The sequence below is a fragment of the Podarcis gaigeae genome, assembly GCF_964106915.1.
Source record: "Podarcis gaigeae genome assembly, chromosome: 10".
NCBI classification, from domain to species: domain Eukaryota; kingdom Metazoa; phylum Chordata; class Lepidosauria; order Squamata; family Lacertidae; genus Podarcis; species Podarcis gaigeae.
The window spans coordinates 29,022,613-29,043,222 of NC_139686.1; the positions used below are offsets into that span (position 1 = coordinate 29,022,613).

A 20,610-nucleotide genomic window follows, 5' to 3' on the forward strand; every position below is an offset into this window, starting at 1 on the left:
CTATATGTGTCTAGATCCATTGGGTTCAATGGGACTTGTTCCCAGGTAAATGATTATAGGATTGCAGCCCACATCATTGTCTCCCATAGTCAGCTCTTGACTGCTGAGCACCATCCTTTCAGTCACAGAGCAGACTGGTAGGAAGGAGGTGGCCTGAATTTAATGTTCTGAAGGGGTCCCCTGCAGCCTCAATTGTTGTTTTTTTTGCACTTTCACAAAAGCCACTAATAAGTTGGTTATGCAACTGATGACAGGAGCAACAGCATCTGAGCTGAAGAGCCATGGTCTGAAGTTTGCATTACAACTGAAGAATCTTGGTGCTTTCACTATAATTACCGTATTTTTTTAAAAGTGCAATCCTATACATATCTACTCAGAAGTGCACTTAATGAGACTTACTCCCAGCTAAGTTAAGGTGTCCACATTTATGCACTGCCAAAAAAAAGAAGAAATGCAAAAAAGTACTCTGGTTTTACGTGCTAATTAATAAGTACAGATGCCAATTTATAAATAAATACTATAATTTAAACATAAATACAACGTATCTCACCAAAGTGGGGAAGACTATGGGCACTTTTAGAATATCACTACAGTGGTACCTTGGTTTAAGAACAGCTTAGTTTGTGAACAACTTGGATTAAGAACGCCGCAAACCTAGAAGTGGGTGTTTTGGTTTGTGAACGTTGCCTTGGAAGCAGAACATGTTCTGCTTCTTGTTGAGTGTGTTCCATTTGTAAATTGAGTCCCCCGCTGCTATGGGAAAGCATGCCTTGGTTTAAGAATGCTTCGGTTTAAGAACAGACTTCCGGAACAGATTAAGTTCATAAACCAAGGTACCACTGTATTTACAGGTGGGAGTCGATTGCAGACTGTCAAGAAGGGATGCCATTCTCTATAGGGTACCTGTTAGTTCACTGTTTGTTTGAACTTTTGTTGACCCTGTTCTGTAGCTGTTTGCTTTTTTGTCACTTCAGGGCTGTTTTGTTCCTGTTTGCTGCAGCTTCTGGGAGCTTCGTAATTGGGTTTCGCATCCTGTAATTATGTTTGTATTGTCTTGCAGTGGACACCAATGCTTCTTATGGAACCAATACCATCATCCGTTCTCTGTTTATGGTCTTTAACTAATCTTCTAGTTCCCACTGCACACTCTTTGCCTAGTCTTGGCAGCTGCAGCAGTGTTGACAATCCTACTCTGAGAAGCAATGCAGTGTAATGGGTATAGTCCCAGGCAACAGTTTTTGACTACAACTCCCATCAATCCCAGCCACAGTGGGGAAGGCTCCTCTTGGGCCTCTGCAATACTTCTTGTTATCACCCAGCACCATTTCCCATGCACTTCAGGTTTTCTGACACTGCTTGCCCTAGGCATGAGATAGTCAATGTGGTGTGGGACTCCAACTCCCATCGGTCCCAGCAAGCATGACCAATGGTCAGGGATGATAGGAATTGTAGTCCAACAACATCTGGAGGCCCCCAGGATCCCTGTCCCTGCACTGGCAAAGTAAGGCAGTCACTTCAGGCAGCAGATGTGGCAGGAAGTGACAGAGATGTATTGAAGAAGATCTCTTATAGCCTGTGATATAGCCTGCTTGCAGGTGTAGTGAGAGGTGTAGTCCTGTTGCCAGCATCCAAGTAACCTGCCAGTTTAGCTGGCTTCTGTATGTGGAAGAGGAAGGGGAAGCCATTTTGTCCCTCGCTTCAGACAACAAAATATATTGGGCTGTCACTAGAAGATGGGGTCGCAGTGGAGAAAAAGGAGCTGGACCACTGGAGTGACAAGGGAAACGGTGGATGCCTTTCCCTCCCTTTCTGCAAATGCAACCTGCTCCCCTCTCCCACAGGCCTCTAGCTAGTAATACAATAAATTTTTGAGGAGAATCAATATTAGCAAGCAAAGGGCAGCCATGTTCCTGAGCTGCTGATAGTTTCATTGGAAGAGGAGCAAAAAAGCACCACAAGGGTATTTTGTTGTTGTTGCCTTTGCCACAGCTGCTCACAGGGAAAAGAACATTTCTAATATTTCCTTTGGCTTCTGGAGAACTCTGCTGCTTCCTCTGAATGAATTAACATGATGACGTTTCAGCTCTTGGGCACTGTCTTTAATTAAAATCATTTACTTTGTGGGTTGAGGTTTGCTGTTCTCCCGTCTCACTTACTAGATGAATGCAAGGAGTTCTTAATGCATTGTTTTACCTTGCTTTTCTGCTGAATCTGTTTGAATGGAAAATTTCACTCGGGAAAGTCATAGCAGAGCTTAACAGGCTTTATAAATCTTATTTTTAAGCCTGCAAACCATGGGGATTTCCCTGAGGCTGCTGATACCTCTCTTTTGTGTGTGTGGGCGATGCTGTTTTGGTTGCATTAAGGTCTGGCACTGAAAGAATTGAATTCACTATTAGCATATACAAAAGGGACCTGCAACAAAATGCGGCAGTGCAGAGTCCTCTGGTGCCAGGGTTACATAGGAGCAGAAGACAAGATTGTTGGATCAGGCCGATGGTCCACTGTAGTCCAGCATCCTGTTCTCACAGTGACCAACCAGATGCCTATGGGAAACTCTGAAGTAGGACCAGAGCACCACATAACTCTGCCCAGCTGGGAGTCCCAACAAGTGGCCTAAGGAGGAATAATGCCTTCAGCCATGAAGACAGAGCAAAACAATCATGACTAGTAGTTCTTGATAGCATTGTCCTCCATGAATCTGCCAAACCCTCTTTTAAAGTCATCTAAGTTGGTGGCCATTGCTGGCTCCTGTGGAAGCAAGTTCCCTAGTGTCACCATGTGGTGTGCGAATAATAACTTTATTTTCTCCGTCCTGAATCTCCCAACATTCAGCTTCATTGGACGTCCATCAGTGCCAGTGTTATGAGGGACAAAAACTTTCTCCATGCTGTTCATCACTTTAAAAACTTCTACCTTGCCTTTTCTCTCAACTAAAAAGCCTTAAATGCTGCAACCTTTTCGTATAAGTTCATAGAATCACAGAATTGTAGAGTTGGAAGGGACCGTGAGGTTCATCTCGTCCAACCCCCTGCAATGCAGGAATCTTTTGCCCAACGTGGGGCTCGAACCCATGGCCCTGAGGTTAAGAGTCTCGTGCTCGACGAACTGAGCTATATAGATTATTGCCGTGGTTATTTTATTTATATCCTGCTGGCCTGGGAGTACGTCCCACTGAACTCAGTGGATCTTGCTTCTGAGTAGACATGGAAAGGGTCATGCTAATAACTACAAACAGTTTTAAACGGTGAAAATAGATTACTTAGACTATTTTCACAATCCAATGCCAGGCAGTGAGGACACTGGGCAAAACATTTTTCTGGGATGTCATGTTTTGCCAGTGCGACTTATCAAACTCTCTATCCTCTTTTCGCCGCTGGAAGTCCTTTGCAGTCTTTGTTCTCTGGTTCATCACTGTAACATCATGAGGAATTGGACCACCACTGCCATATTTGCTGCAGGGTATTCACACTCTCTGAATAATTCTCCATTTCCTAGTACCCCCATCCTGCCCTTTGTTACCAGAGGATGCTTTAAACAAGAACAGCAAGAATCTGGGTCAAGCTGACCCGTTTGTCAACCTAACATAGCGCCATTAGGACTGTGAAAATGTACTGTGCATAATAGCTACGGATGATAACTTGCGTTTGTTCTGAGTCAGCCAGAAAGAAGGACCACATAGTCGTAATACAATTCTTATCAGCAAAACTGTTGATTCACATGGCTTGCAATTCAGTTAATAGAATATCCTGCAGTTTCACAATCAAACTTGAGTCCAGCTTGCAATGAAAGATGTTTATTATTTCTTAGGCACTTGTTTCCCCTCTTCCAAAGAGCTCAGAATGCAAAACTCTTCACCTCTGATACATTTTTTATCCTCACAACCCTTTGAGGATGAACAGCGAGTGACCCAAGATCATGCAGCAAACTTGAAGACTGAGAAGGGATTTGAATCCAGGGCTTCTTGGTCCGAACTGAAAACAGTTATCATTATACCACCAATTAAAGCTGTTTGTAATAAAGACACCTTTTTATTTTGTTCAATTTCATTGGCCATTAGTATCAGTTCTTCAGTTCTTATTCTCTCTTCCAGTAGTTACTAAAACCATTAGGGATGTGATGAGCAATACATTCTCCCTCTTCGTTTACTCCACTGCCTCCAAGAATGTGTATGTATATATGTATCAGCATTTTTCAGTCTTCAATGTTTTTGTAATACCTTCCCAGTTGGCTGCTTGGTGAACTCTTTGCTAACAGCATCATTGTAAGGGGCCTTAAAAATAATTTTAAAAAGACCTTCTGAAGGCCTACTTTGTCAGTTCTTCCTTATCCACATGTTCATCAAATGCTTCTCCTCCACAGACATGGCTGCTCTCTCGCCGCAGTGTCCTTGCACATTGCAGTGAATAAGAACCTTGTTTTACAAACATGTTCTGCAATAAACAAAGAAGAGAGTTCAAAGAACGGGTAATGAGAAACGTGTCATCCCAAAAGTCGGATCAAAGGTCCAATGAGGGATAATGAATACAAATGATTGGAGTATGAAATTAACAGGAGGGGAAGACAAAGGTATATTTTGATTCTAGAAATGCCAGTTGTCTCAAAGCCTAGCTTAAATATTTCAGTAGCTGAGGAGCTGGTGGTGCTCATTTTAGGTTGTATGGCTACATCTGCCGCAGTATCTGGAATTTATGAATTCTTCATGATAGCAGATGCACCCCAGATGAAGATAAACAGTGCGGCAGAGCTGGATTTTTGTAGTTATCACTATGCTGATGGCCTATAGCAAGGGGTGGAGAATCTGTGGCCCTGTAGGGTCAATGGTCCTCTTCGTATCATCATTGCCCAGAACAGAGTGTGAAGTTCACGCAGGTGTCCTCTAAATCCCTGGGAATAGATTACACCACAGAACTACAATCCCTGCTCTCATTCGCTAGCTCTTAAGAAATGCATGCCCCACACTAACAAAGCAACCTGCAAATAACTATGGGAAAATGCTGCGCTAGGGAAAGGGGAGATCTGTGGCCTTTGCTGCAGCTCTTGCAAAGCCAATGCTCAGGGAGGACAGGAGCTATAGCCTGGGATTAGGAAATGGCTTTTCAGCTTGACAACCGCACTCCCCTTCTGGGTGATCCTCAGGAGGTAGGAGGGGCCAGAGGTGAAAGTGGGTGGAACAATGGATGTAAATTTGGCCTTGCTGCAGTAGGGCTACTTTCTACAGATATTCTGTCCTCCATCCAAGCAAGCAAGCAAGTCATAATCAGAGTTCAAAGGCACATTTCAGCCAGGCAAAAATAAAGGAGGATGCAAAGCATGGGGTGGGTGTGGCTGGGGAGCATTCCAAGGGCCAGACTGGGGGCTGTATTTGGCCCCCAGGCCTGTTGATTTCTGTGTGTTGCCACTGTGCTCTTGGAGTCACAAGACTCTGTTTACATTCCAGAGATATTCCAGGCTGTTGGAAGTCTCATGGAAGGCAGGAGACGGATGTGATGTTACTGGTTTCCTGTTCCTTTGCTGTTCAGTTGCTCTCTGCTCTCACAGAGAGAGCATGCTTATTTCTTTTCTGTCTGTGTAGTTAGGAATAAAACTCTTTGTGATGTAGCTCATACTATCACGTCCTTCCGCATGCTGCTTTGAAACTCTGCGTAATGGGGAACATGCCTGAAGCCTTATCAGAGGCTCAGGTCGTTAATCACGCTGGAGGCCAATCCGGAGGAGCTCGGTCAAACGCAGGTTCCAACAAGGCCTGAGGTTTCCAGACCCTGCACAGTCCAATAGCACATTGAGGGCTACTAACATTAAGTATTAAGTGCTATCAACTACCCCAATTTCCAGCTTATTTCAAGGTTGCAATCCTATGCCGTTATGTGGGAGAGATCTGAACACAGTGAAACTTGCTCCTGAGCAGACTCTCTCTCCCATTCCCATCATTATGTGTCCCCTGGTATTTGTTAACACTACATGCCAAACTACCTTTATTATACCATGGTATATAGATACTACAAAGATGTCCATACTATCTTTGAATCGGGAAAGAGATCTATCTAGGAAAGGTGAAGCTTTCAGGCCCATGATACTAGAGATTCAGGAGGTAGCCATGTTGGTCTGACGCAATCAAAAGTAAATTAAAAAATTGTCCAGCAGCACCTTAGAGACCAACTCAGTTTGTTCTGGGCATAAGCTTTCGTGTGCATGCACACTTCTTCAGGCCCATGTTATGAATAAACAAACATGGTAACTATGTCTATTCAAAGGACAATGGTGAAGTATGAAGCACCTGACATTTTCTGTGATGTGTATATAGTTTAGACTACTTCTGAAATGGAAGCGGTAATAAGGGGCAGAGCCTGAAATAGCATGCATGAATGTAGAACTTTTTAGTCTGTGCATTAAGTCAAGGACGGTACAAATATATGATGTTGGAGTACTACAAGCCTCCCAGCATTCACACTGGAGGTGAACTTTGTAGTGGATCAGGTCCCCTGCATGCATGCCTGCCTGAGCTGAAGCCTGGATTTCATTACCCCTCCCCAACCCTTTTTCTTGGGAGTAAACAGTTGGTGAGGAGGGCCCAGTTCACAGCAGAGGCTAACTACATGGCAGAGGAAAGAGGTTGTTGCTCTCATACACAAGGGTGTTTCAGTTTGCCTTGCCAACGAACCAGGCTGCTTCCACTGGAGAGGGACTGTCCCTCAGAGGAAGAGCATCTGCTTTGTGGGTGGAAAGTTCCAGGTTCAATTTCCAGCAGGTTTCACACAAGGCTGGGGACGTACACTTCTCTGAAACCCTCAAGAGCCACTGCCACCCGCCTGACTTTGTGTGAGGCAGCTTCTTATGTCTTACGCAGCTCCTGTTATTCCAAAGGGCTTGCACCAGAGAGCTTCCCATGGAATTGTTCCCCATTTTCAATTTTCAAGTGCGGATGGGTATCTTAAGCAGAAAGGCATGGTCCTTTATTGCTTCCTTTACCCACATGGTGAGAACTTGCAGTGAATTTCCTTGTTTTTATTTTATTTAATTTATTTACAACATAAGTCCACCACAACTCATATAAACAAATCCACCACCATTAGACATAAACATAACAAAAAATATAACAAACAACAAAAGAAAAGACATGGCCGCCTTGTTTACTTCTTATGAACTGTTTCTTTTATGAGCTGTTATTACAATTTTTCAAATTATGACTTAAAAACAAACAAACCACAAAGTCTCCTACAGACATTAATTGAAAGAAGTCCAGGTGTGTATTCTAGGGCACTGTTTTGTAAAGTATTCTTTACATTTCCCCCATTCTTTTTGAAATTCTTGTCTGGAGAATCCCCTAATTGCCTCTGTTAATCTAGCCAATTCGATATAGTTTAGTAATTTATCCTGCCATTCCGTTTTTGTTGCCACAATTCTTTCCCCAATTTCTGGCAACTAAGGCCCTTGCCATGCTTGTGGCATAGAGGGATATTTTCTGATCCTCCCTTGTTATACCTGTGTCCGTTATCCCCAATAGGAAATCTGTATTTTTCATAAAGTTATACTTAAAACATTTTTTTAAGTTCATCATACACCATGTCCCAGAAGCTTTTGATTTTTTCACAGGTCCGCCAAATATGTATAAATGTCCCCTCTGCTTTACTGCACCTCCAACATAGACCTTTCCTCGTTTTAAAACAGGTGAACTACACCTCACACCACACTGGATGACAAGAGGTATAGTTTAGCAACACCTGTCTTAAAATGTGGCTAATGAGATGTTCTCAGAAACAAAGAGTAGGTTATGCTTCTTGTACTACATACTTTTCCTATCACCAGAACGGACCTTTGTATGTGCTGCCCTTTCCTACTTGTCCTCTTGTTGAAAAAAACCACCCACGTTTCCCACAACCTGGTGAATTGCTTTAAATATAAGGACATTCTGCACCCTCCTCTCAGCTATTCCCCTCCCCCAAACGGTGATTAATGTTTTCGCCGGCTGCACACTAAAGGAGCTCAATATGAAAATGTGATTCAGTTAGACAGCCTCGCTGTTTCCCAGGTACAGTACACGTAAGTGACTGCCAGGAAACTAGCAGGGGGTAGCAGAGACATTGATTTTCATGGAGTCCTCAGCAAGTCTATTAAGAGTCAGGAGGCCGCAACCGTGGGATCAGAGCCGCAAACACAAGACGGAGGCAGCAAATTACATCAGGTCTACAGACTGCCTCAGCCTTTGAGCTTAAGGCAATGAGACACTGTCAGTTTTCATTTCAATGCAGTTTGCTCAAGTGAAGAAACTACCGAGTCCACCTCCAGGCCTCAGGCAGAGAAGACAAGAGGGCGGTGGGGGAGAAAGAGGAAAAGTAGGCAGGCAGAAATGTGCAAAGCCACCCTGAAAGCGTACAGCACTTTATTGAAGTTTACAATGGAAAAGTTCAAATCACCTCCCACCCTCCTTGCACATTGTATTAAAGTTCTCCGTATTCACAGTGACAGCTCTGGCAAGGTCAGAGTCAAGTCAGTCCCCAACTTTCCACCCCTGAGCATTCAGGATTTCTCCTATCAAAGCTGCTTAGCTTGTGAAATCGAAAACGTGGACTTCTGTCGAAAGATACAAATCCCATTAAAGCTTGTCTTTCACAAAAGCAGCACACTTTTTAAAGCAACAACAAAAGACAGTCATAATAGCCTACTAGGCTCAAGGTTCAGAAGCAGCCTTGGAATTTCAATGGTGCAGGAATCAGACCACAATAATGGATTTGCTACAAATGCCCCCTGCCTCCTCCGATTAAAAAATGTGGGTTGGCTGAAGTCAAAAAATGCTGTTATGTGGCAGCAACATCCTTGAATCCGATGAGTTGGCACGTATAAGGCAAAACGAGTTCTCTCATTGTGAGCATAAGGGCTGCTAAGTCCTTTTGTCTTTTTTAATTTTAGCGGCAGAATGAGAAGTCAAGCTTCCCTGGCTTCAGTGACAGGCAACTACTGTAAATGGGAAGACATACATTTCCAAGGCCCATTCAGCCAAAGCAACGTACAGCATTGTCATCAAGAAAGCATCTGTCCTAGGCATGTGCCCACACACTGAGAAAGCAACTTCTCTCTCTCCCCTTTATGGCAATATCCACATTGGGAGTACTGGCTTGGTTTGCTGCTGTGATCACAAACCTTGGACTCACGCTCTTCCCTCTCCCTTTCTTGTGTGTGTGTAGGGACTTAAAGCTTCTGTTCCTGTTTCAGAACAAATTGTGATTTGTCACTGCGTCTAAACGCGCCAAACTGTGGTTTTCTGTTACATCTGAATCAGTCCTGTCTTTGAAGGAAGAAAAGTAGTGTATGAAGCAGCCCTGAGAGACACCATTACTTCCAGCTCAGGTTTTTGAGGACTGATATAGATTATGTTAACTGGCACAGAGAGCAAAAGAAAGTCCAAGGAACAGTAACAAGCATGAATAGGCAATGGGTAGCCTGGCGACTCATTATAGCTCCCTATTAGGCCTGAATCCCAGGCAGCCCATAATTATGCAAAAAAAAAAAAAAAAAGAAAAAAAAAATTGGTGCAAGCTGACAGATGCAAGCAAGGAATTCTTTAAGTCTCTTACTCGCCCTCTCAGACAAGAGATTTTGGCAGAATTCTTCTCTTGCACACCTCAGCTACCGATGCAGGTACATGAGAAAGGCAGGAAATGAAAGTGATATGGTTTATAAGAGGGGAGCATAAGCAAAGAACCCTGTAAAAATCTTCCACTGCTATTTTGGATGGGACAGAGGAGGAGGGAATTAAATAGCATTTTAGTGGGCAAAGCCAGCATTGCTGGCCCTTTAGCCCTTTCTCAGTGTAAAGTAGCCCTCCTGTAAAACTTAGTTGCCCAACAGGGTGTAGTTTCTCACTGTTTATGCAACTGCTCAACAAGTCATGTCCTTAGAAGTGAGACAACTCGTGTGGGATGCTGTGCCCAACAGCTTCAGTTTCCCCAAATGTTCTCAAAGCACGTTGGATTTGTCATTTGTAGGACCATGGAGATGCTTCTGAAATGTGGCAACTCCCCTGTACAAGGTGACTGCAAACTAAAACAGTTGTCACTGATGCATTAAAAAAAAAAAAGAAGAAGAAGAAGAAGAGTGGTTCATTGTTCTGAAAGTCAGGGCCTCAGTATGAAGCTCTTGTCCTGAAGCTTCCACGGCAGTAATAGTGGCCCAACAAGTCTTGGGCAGCTGAGCAAATATATCCAATAGGAAAAGCATGCCTGGCACCAGCAGCAGCAAGTCTGAAGTCTTGCTGAGGAGCTCCAGTTGCTCTTTCTCCCAAGGCTTGTCCGTTTGATTGCGGAAACAGTGGGAAATCCCGTTACCTCTTCTCAATCTTCTGCTTCTGCAAGCTGAGGGAGGTGAAGCTGGCCAGGAGGTCAGTAACCTCGTCCACCTTCCAGAGGGGAGGAAAAAAGCATAAGAACATGTTATAGAAGTCAAATAAGAATACGATGAAGGAAATGAAATTTGTGAGGTGACAGAATTCATTAATTCACGAAGACTGGGACTTGGTATTGTCCTGTTGAGCAAGAGAAAATTCTGCTACTGAAGGACAGAGAGAAAAGAGAAGTATGTCCACATAAGTAAGAGACCTTGAAGAATGGGCGAGAAGGTAAGGTCAGGAAAAGATGTTTGTTTTTTTGGTGTGTTTTTTTAGCAATAATCATTTTCCAACAATAATCATTTTTTAACAATGACCATTGCAAGCTTTGAAAATGGTGCAATTCATCAACAAAAGCCACAGTTTAAAATTTGGTCCCTGATTCATGAGGGCTGACAGTGAGACTGGGGACTGTTAAAAGGATCTGCTGCCATGCAGAAGCAGAGTTGCACAGGCTTCCTCCTCTGCCAGATTTGATGAAAAAGCAATCAGGACAATGGTTTTTCTTTCTAAGTGGAGCCACAGCTACTAAATAATTTTATTTTCACAGCAAAGCTATTGCGACATTGCTTCTAGCAAGAAGAACCACGTGCAAGGGGAGTGGGCAATGCTCTGTTGAAATCAGGATAGTCTTTAAAATTTAAACTTCTCCAACTGTACTGATGGGTCTTGAACTTTTCATCCTTATGTTTCTAATAACAGAAAGTAATGTACTGTTTATGATAAAGTATTATTAAACTAAAGCTTTACCCCCCACAATGTCTTGTAACTAAATAGTGTATCATTTAATAAATATATTTTTCTCTACCCTTCAGGAGTCTCAAAAAGGCACTGTCATTTTGCAACACTGAAATATATTTAAACTTGGTTAAGTCAGATTTTAATTAAATATGCAAAATCCCCCGTCATTCATTCACCTGCTCTTTTGTACTAGTCTTCTGTAGCCTGGAGCAAAGATCATCCAGCTGTTCCCGATGTTCGTGGCGCCCGAGGCGTTCAAGGTATTCCCGCAACATCTGGATGATCTGAAACAAGCAGCACAGGAGAGATGGGATTTACTATGAGCAATGGAGAGGGTTCACACTTCTAAGTACCAGGTCAAAATTTAAGTACTGTAATTCTGCTATAGGTTTTGATGAATTCTGAAATGAAATGGAGGCACATTTGAAATAAATAATAGAACAAATGAAAACTAAATGGGGGCAAACACCATGGCTTTTCCACTCGCACAGAAACAAACTAAATATACTTTTCAGATCGGCAGACTGCTTTGCTACTATTAAGATTAGACTTTCCCCCTATTTTATATGCATATTAAATCTGACAGCAGGTGGCAGGAGCCTATTTTCCTCAAGGGTTCCTGGGGGGGGGGGTGGCTTTTATGGAAAAAGTTCCATAAGAAACTTCTATGCACAGAAGATCAACATTTTGCAACCAGGCTCTATTATACTGTATTATGTATTGGATTCCTTGCCCACCCATTCTCCTTATCCTTATTACCTGCTTTACTTCCAGGCACACAGCTTCCAGACTCTGTGAGAGGCCCTCCTGCAAGATGTTCAGCTTCGACTTGGCCAAGTGCAGAGGGGTCCGTCCAGCTCGATCTAAGGCGTCCACTCGAGCTCCTGAAAGATGCACATGCAGAAGAAGAAAGGGTGTTTTAAGGATGAAGATAGCCCCCTCCGGATATCTATAAACAGAGAAGGCAGCTTTCTAATTGGCATTACCTCCACGAAGCAGTGTGGTGATGATGGGTACATGGTTCGTGCAGGCAGCTGGGGAGGGAAAACACGAGACACACAACTAAGTAGTTACAGTAACTTGGCGGGGGACAGACTCTGCTTAATGGGGTAAAGGTTGGAGCATGGCACTCTCACAAAGGTGCCAAGAAATCCTCAATTCAAATCTCAACTTTGAATCCCTAGGCGGCCTTAAGCAAGCCAATACTGCCTCAGCCTCAGCAATCACTTTCAGCAGTATGGAGATAAGGATTCTAGAGATAATTGGCATGTAACCTAAACCATGGCTTTTAGTGCTACACCCAGAAGCCAGAACAATTCAAAGCAAAACCTCGTGCACACATATTTCGTCCTCCTGCACAGCCAGGAGAAAGTCTTCACCTGCATTTACTTTCAATTCCTTCTAATGTGTTTTGCGTTTTTTATATTGTCGTTTTATGTTGCGAACCGCCCCGAGATCTATGGGTATAGGGTGGTATACAAATCTAGTCTCATTTTGGCTTCAAACTCCCTAAGGCAGAACAGCTGCTTCTAACTCTCTCCTTGTAGTGCTGAAGAAAATCCAAATATCCTTAAGCACACAAGTTGCTACTGTGAGGCAAAGGAAGGAAAGAAGATATAAAGGAAAGAAATAGGCAGGTCAAAGGTAAGGCCAAATGTGACAACATTGCTGCAGTCTGGCGGGTGTGAGAGACGCTTACCCAAATGCAGGGGGGTGTTCCCCAGCCCATCTCGCTGGTTTGGGTTGGCTCCATGGTCCAAAAGCAAGTGCACTAAAACACAAACAGACCCATCCTAAGTGTAACTTGAACATGATGGGCAAAGAAAACCCATCAGATCTGAACTATTTACCTCTGGAATTGATAAGACTGGCTATTCAACAGAGCCGACTCATTAATGTTACAAAAAAGTTACCATTCAAATTTTTAAAGCATATATAACATAAAACAATGCTCTAACCATAGCAGCAGTAAAACATTTCACTTTTTAATGATTGGTTTCTTGCATTTAAACCCCACCCTTTAGCCAAAAAGGCTCTCGGACCGACTTAAAAATATCAATACTACTTCTACTTCAATTCCATCAGCCATCCATAAAAAATCAAGAGCCCCCAGCTCTTATATATGCTCACTAAAAACAGACATTAAGAAGAACATTTTTAGAGCCCTTCTAAATGATAACAAGAAGGGGAGCAATCATATCTCTTATGGAAAAAGTGCCCTTGCCTGAATCTCCCCAAATTCATCCCTCACAAAGTGATCCACAGGAACTAGGATCTCCTGTAGTAAAATGCCTATTTTATGTCCCCTGAAACTCTTTTTAAGTTTGCACACAGAGTATTAAGAAGCCATCATAGGCACCAATTTGCTATTCTTCCTTGGAAGTAGCTTCTGGCGTTTTCAGAGTTCCTTCCTATTCCTGCTTTCTAAGATTTTTTTAACTAAACATTTCAGGACTCATGACACAAAACTTCAGCTCCATTTGATGTTGTTCAGAATTATTCTGACAATCTTGCATGACGCCACAATATTTTAGGAAGAATATTCCAAAATTGTATCAGTGTGCATAACATCACTCCTCAGTCTCCTTGCACATGCTGGGTGGGATGCTTGCAAAAAGGATATGGGTTTTTTTTTGTTTTCTGAAGCTCAGCTTTTTAAGATAGAAAGAAAATGATTAGCAATCTATCCTGGAGAAATGGGGCCAGAAGCTGACAGGCCCACCTCATTTCAATGTGACTCACCAATACTGTCATTTCCATTGCAGGAAGCAAAGTGCAGGGCCGTTCGACCTTTGTCGTCAGCTGCACAGGGGTCCACCCCATCTTCCAGAAGCTGCTGCACTGGTGCCACCAAGGAAGACAAGACAGCAGTCAGAGAGCTGTTCTGTTGGTGATTCATCATTCAAATTCCAACTTCTGTGTCCCGGCTATGGAACTGGATCTAGCTGGTGGGCTAGATTGTAATCCCCCCACCCCGCCACCCAAACTAAGTCACACTGAGCCAAATCTGATAGCTGGGCAGGGCAAATGCACACTTCACAAAGTGCCTTTCAAGCACTTTACAGGATTTGCCAAAGAGCCATGTCTTTTGAAGCCCTTTGCATGAGGTTTTGCCTGCAAACCCCTTTCATCACATGATGTCAGATTTGGCAGCAGGTACAGGGCAGGTGGGCATGGCCAAAATGAGGAGGCAGGCCTTGTTAGGTGCATGGGCCAGAGGTTTCTCATCTCTTTTCTGCACAATGGATTCTGGCTTGAGGGCACTGGCCTCCTTAAGAGGGACTGTTGTAAGCTACTCTGAAGGCATTTGACAGCTGAAGAGTGGGTAAAAATGCTTTAAATAAGCGAAGCTTATAGCTTGGTCACTAGATACTTCCTCAGTTCACTAATTTCCTTCAAGCTATTGACAAGAGTCTTTTAAAGGTGTTCCTTCCAAGGGGATTTTGAAACCACCGAAATCCACAATTCAAAGCATTCTCCTTACCGTGAAGGAAATCACATTCTTGCTGGCCACATTTCTAGCTTACAAGATACACATCACCACAACTGATGTAGAAGACAACCACACACAAAGATATACACTAGGGCCCAAATCATGTGACCGTACCTGTTTCTAAATCGTTAGAATTGGCAGCTTCTCTCAAGCGTTTCAAAGCTGTAGAAAAAGAGAGGGTGAGTTTTTGGAAAGCAAATAGGACAAGAAGAACTTCTTAATTCTTTACTCCTAGGCTTGTTCTAAAAAAAATTCAATAATTCAGGTTTTGCAAAACAGATGCTTATTCATTTCTCATTTCCTGTACACAAACCATACCTTTTCACAAGGCTGAACTTATTTTATGGGATACAACCTTTGAAAGTTAGCAGGAACTATGTTAATTAATTGCTCTGATACTGAAGGGGGGAAACTGGAAATGTCAGAAAAACTGGAAAAGTCAACAATCTCCAGTATTAGAGGAATGGAATAGAAACTTATTGAGCATGGTGCTGATGACCAAATTAAATTATAAGAAAACCTAGAGAGGGCTTTGGACTTGTTAGATTTGTAGTATAATTTTATATAATATTAGAAACAACGAAGAAACTACAAAAAATGGAGTGGTATTTGTAATTGTTTAAGGGTAAGAACATAACATAATGCTATGTTATATGCATGACAAAAGTTATGACTGATTATACAAATAATATTTCTAATTTATGTCTGCATTTAAGATTTTTACATAATGCAATTTATTTAACCCAGGTAAATACAGTTTTTGTCTAGCTAATATTCATTGTGACCACCATGCAGAAGTTGCTTGTTCAATTCCCATTGACACTAAACTGGGTATTTCCTGCATTTCAACACTATTCTACTTTCATATGCACTCCTTAAAAAAAATATCTAAAGGCCATCTGCTTCCTCATCATATAACTCCTGTCCAAGAGCGCTCATCTGTTAAGGAAAAAAAACTACAGGTGCAAACAGCAGCAAGGCCTCCTCTACCCTGTCTGATAGTCTCATTATTTTGTAAAGTTTTACAAAGGATTTTGAAGGTTTTGCACTGCCCCATCTTGTACAGGGGAGTGTAAATTTACCCACAGCCTGGCTGCATTCATGTAGCCAGTCTACCTGCAAACTGTTTTCTCTCTCAAATCACTTCCTCATTTTGCACCATCTCATACAAGTGCACTCTGAAGAAACTCTTCTTGTATAAAGAGACAAGTATGACTCGACAGGGTATTCCCATCTCTTTTCTTCCCATGCAGTGACCCAGAAGAGAGCATCTTTCCCCCTTCTCTTTTGCTTGCTATTTCTCCAGATTCTGCAAAGCCAAAACTGACTTCACTTGGGCTGCAGTCCTATGCACACTTACCCAGGAGCAAGCTCCAGAGGTCTTTCCACTGCATAAGCATGCTTAATAGTTTTGCTCTTGTAAGGCTGCATACTCAGAATTATTCAAAACAGACCAATTACTCCTTCACAGACTTCAGATACCCTTTTTACTCCCAATCAAGACAGCAACATGCCCCAAACTTTCAATAGGTAAAACAGGTAAAATGAAGGTTCCAGTTACTATAAAACCAAGCCACTATAGTTAATTCAGATTTGAGTATCACTATTGCATCCCACCCTTTTTCTGGGGAGCTCAGCATGGTACTTTGTGCCCCATAAGCACACTTTGGTCGCTACACTACAGTGGGTCCTCAATAGAGCAACAGAAGAGCTGAGGCACAGTGGATCACAACTTCAAGGCAGTGTAGCTGAAATACCTGACCATGTGACCAAGCATGAAAGCCCAGTTCTGTGGCTGTTTATTCAGTGCACAACAGGCCTCACTTCCTAGAAAGCACATTTGGGATGGAAGCCCAACTCTGTGCGTGTTTATTGGGGCACAGCTACCCGGGATTCCCCACAGAAGTTACACTCCCCTAATGCATATTTGCATGGGTGCAAGCCCCGCTGAACCCATTAGGATTTCCTCCCAGTAAAGCATGCCACAGGTTGGGCTTGTTAGTCGTGCAATAATAAAAAAATAACAATAAGTTTATTATTTATAGCCTGCCCATCTGACTGGGTTGCCCCTGCTACTCTGGACGACGACTACTAATTAATATTAAGTTTATTATTTCTACCCCGCCCATCTGACTGGGTTGCCCCAGCCACTCTGGGCTACCAATAATAAATAGTAATATTAAGTTTATTATTTCTACCCCGCCCATCTTGCCCTAGCCACTCTGGGCTACCACCGTCCCCCCAATCTCCTGGACCAATCTTTCCAAGCACAGGCCCGGCGGCGGCCTGGAGGTTCCCTCACGCGGCGCGCCGACAAGGCGGACGGGGGCTGCCCCCTTCCGCGCCCAGCCCCTCACCGTGGATCTCCTTGCCGGTAGGCCCCACCTTGCGGTGCAGCCGGGCGGCCTTGCGGCGGCGGCCGACGAGCTTGCACACGCGGTGCTCGCACTGCCACGGCAGCTGCAGGTAGTGCAGCGAGGCGGGATCCGGCGCCTCGGGGACGGCCCGCAACGCGGCGCCGAGGCCCGTCAGGGAGAACATGTTGGCCGAGGCCGGACTCGGGTCTCCCGCGCTGCCGGCGCCGCCGCCTTCCATCCCCGCCGTCGAGGCGCCACTGCGCGTCCGGATCTCAAGCGAAGCGGGCCCAGGCTCAGAGCGCGAAGGCGGGGGGGGGGGAACTCGCGTAACCATAGGAACAATAGAATGTGGGGCGGGGAGGTGGGGGAGGAGGAAGAGGGAAGAGGAGCGAGTCCGGCCGCCGCCGCAAACATCCACTCAGGAGCTCCGCAGAAGCCGCCGCGTAGCCAATGGCAGAAGGCGGGCGACTCTAAGAGGCGGGGCAAATGACGTCAGAAGAGGGGTCGTGCGCCAAAGAGATGTTTTATTTGAGAAAGGAGCCACCACGGAGGAATCTGCCATATGCGGGGCTACATCGACGGGCCAAGCTGTTAATGTTAATAATAGTTTTCTTTTCTTAAAAAAGCTTGATGTGGCTGGGTGGGAATGCTAACTGTGGAAGGGAAGTAAAATGGAGTATCTTGGGAGGATGGGATAGCCGGCTGGAGCTCCAGACGTGGGCAAAGTGCTCCTTTTGTTGCACTTTTCACATGTAGGAATCCACAATGATTTGCATTATACAGCAAGGTTAAATTACCCTTTCGCTTTCTCCCTTAAAAAAACCTATTTTTGCCCCATTTCAGAAATGCTTTCAAAGCAATTGCAGCAGAAAGAAGCCGTAAGGTACATTCCTGGGCCTTTGCTTGTGCAAATTCAACCGGTAAAGTTTTTAACATTGCGACATTTCTATCTGCAGAATTGCTGCCTGCCATGATGTATTTAAAAACGCCATCAGGGGGTGGGGGAAGTGATATTCTTGTCAAGTTTCTTTCATACTGTGACAGGAATTTTGAGGTCTTCGATATACAGTATGTTAAATGTTCAAAAGTGTACCAACCAAGCACGTACATAGATCAGCACAGGAAGACCGACCTGAAACCATTTTGATTACCAAAATGACTAAATGTTTTCCCTGCAAGCAGGGAAGGGGGGGGGTCAGGGAGCCTTTCCATTGTCTCAGGAATTGAGTAATCAGCATTTTAATGGGAGACAGACTATCAGGAAATGCAATCAGATAACCTGGCAAACAGGAAAAACAACATTCAAATTTCTGTTTTAGACCACCTTTTCTGTGATGTAGGCATGTGGGGGGTGGCCCTGGGTTACACCCCTTCTGTGCTGTATGTATGATGTATGGAGCGGTGGTGCTCTTGAGCTCCAGGGCGGGGAATTTTAAATGTCTATATAAGGCCTTCTAGGCCATTGTTCTGGGTTCCTCCTCCCTCCTGCGTGTGGTGAGTGAGGACCCTGTTGCAACAGATCAATAAAGATCAGGCTTACTGGCTGCTTTGCTTCTCAATATTCTCTGGCTGGCCTGTTATTTTCTCCTCCAAATGGGGAACCTACGTAAGGACTCTATATGGACTCTTGGATACCCCATATGGGAAAAAGGGCAGATTTTTGTTTTACAGCAATACTTTTTAGTGATAAAGAACATGGCTATTTGAAAATACTAGAATGAAAGTGAACCGTAAACCAAGGGGTGGCTAACACCGGAACCTCCAAGAGGTTTTTGTGGTCTCCAATACCTTCCAAAATTTGTTTTTTGGTGTGTTTTTTTAAAGTATCTTGTGGGTCCCAGCACTTTGATCACCATGTTGCAAAAAGGATTTTTGTGGCCATTCCAATGACCCCAATAGATTCCCTGCTGTAATAACGTTTAACCTGATTGGCTTTCTTTCTTTACATTAATTTTTCTTTCTAGAGCAGTAACTATGTTAACTGGGCACCTTGATACTAAATTTAATTGTCATGCTGTCATTAATAAATGCATTATTCTTTTAAGATGTCACGGGACTCTCTTCTTTCATATTGTTACGGTAAAATCTGGGTGCGAGGCTGCTCTGCCACCCAGCTCGTCAGACTAAGTCCGCGGGTCCCTGCGGAGGAAAATGAGCTCAGCCGGAGACAGGAGCAAGCTGCAGAAGATCCAAGTTTATTGCACAACAGGTTCAAGGCGAGATTGAACAGTGAGAAAGGGGTGACATGAACTTTTGAAACGTCCCTCCATGTCCCAGAATACAGTGCAAAATACATCCCAGTTACATCATGAATACATTAAGAAGAGGTTGGGTTACAGAGATTACATCATGAATATATTAAGAAGAGGTTGGGTTACACAGGATGTGCTTATCTGCACATATCTCCAGCTCTGCATATTCCCCCCTCCCTCCTACACAGGATTAACATATGGAGGAGGGAGGGGGGAATATGCAGAGCTGGAGATATGCGCAGATAAGCACATCCTGAGTACCCGTGATGAGAAGACAATGGTCCATGTACTGGCATTGCCCGGAGGAAAGGCTTGGCAGAGTGATTTGACAGGATTAGGGTCTTGACACCTTGCTTGAGGGATTATGGAGGACAGGGGAGGTGTCATGGAGTCCTAGAGAAATTGAGACGTTGATTTTCTATGAATTTTATAGATTTTAGTCCCTTTTGACATTGACAATTGGAAATAAATGGATATATTGTAGCGAAGGTGAAGAAGACATGCCCCCCCCTTCCGTATCAATATTTATACTGCTCTTGCCCCGCACATGGCGGGTCTTGCCAGCTGCCATTGGAAACTAGAAGTTTGATCAGAGAACTATTCTGACTAGGCCGGGAGTCGGACGGTGCTCAACCAAAGTAGATTTCCTTTACGCGTGAGGCCTTCGCTTGACCACTCCCAAAATGACGAGAAAACAAGGAGAAGATTGACACCTGCAACAGCCAATGGTGATCCAAATCAATTTTAGTCCATTCTTTTATAATTGCCCTGCAAGAATGGCGCTACTGAAAAGTCGGGGTGACAACTAGGATCCCACGACATAATCAGACAGCATCGTTTGCCTGTTTTATAACCACTCAATTAGATGGCTTTAAATGGGGATGGGTCAAATCTATGCTGGATGAGTAAATTTATGGCCATCTTTACAACAAGGCAATGGAGCCTCCAGCTTCAGAGACAGTGTACCTCTAAATGTCTGTGAAATAAATAAATTAAGGTCCTATGTATATAATAAAGGTTCATAAATGTACCAAGCAAACACATACATAGATATATGGGCCAAATGTCTGAAGCTGCACAGGAGAGCAGCCATGGAGCCATTTTGACTCCAAGGCTGACCAGGTGTTTTCTCTGCAAGGTCAAATGGAGGAGCCTCCCCATTGTCTTTTCCTTCACAAATCCTGTCTTAAGGGTATGTCTGTGTATGAATAGGGTGACCCTGTGACTTGGCTCAGGAACTAAGTACAGTAATTATCATTACAAAAGACTGGCCAGGTTCCCCAGGGTATCAGTCCAGTAAACATTAACAGGTAAATTGCCAGACAGGAGGTAAACAACCCACTCATATTTCTGCTTTAGACCGCCCTTTCTGTGATGTAGGTATGA

At 43.8% G+C, this 20,610-nt stretch overlaps 1 protein-coding gene across 3 annotated transcripts; it reads right to left on the reverse strand.

The window, feature by feature from the left end:
* Positions 1 to 1,391: 1,391 nt before the first annotated feature.
* On the reverse strand, positions 1,392 to 17,412 carry ANKRD54 (ankyrin repeat domain 54). 3 transcript variants are annotated; one of them, XM_083701180.1, is made up of 9 exons: positions 16,973 to 17,396; positions 14,730 to 14,777; positions 13,865 to 13,963; positions 12,822 to 12,893; positions 12,109 to 12,156; positions 11,882 to 12,006; positions 11,299 to 11,406; positions 10,323 to 10,393; positions 3,286 to 4,433 (listed from the first exon to the last, which is right to left on the reverse strand). In XM_083701180.1, the coding sequence occupies exons 1-9, from the start codon at positions 17,304 to 17,306 to the stop codon at positions 4,421 to 4,423; spliced, it is 918 nt and encodes a 305-aa protein (XP_083557306.1). In that variant the 5' UTR covers positions 17,307 to 17,396; the 3' UTR covers positions 3,286 to 4,420. The 3 variants fall into 3 exon arrangements, with proteins under 3 accessions (XP_083557308.1, XP_083557306.1, XP_083557307.1); XM_083701182.1 differs by lacking the exon at positions 12,109 to 12,156 and having other exon boundaries at positions 1,392 to 4,433; XM_083701181.1 differs by lacking the exon at positions 3,286 to 4,433 and having other exon boundaries at positions 8,364 to 10,393; positions 16,973 to 17,412.
* Between the last annotated feature and the right edge of the window lie 3,198 nt (positions 17,413 to 20,610).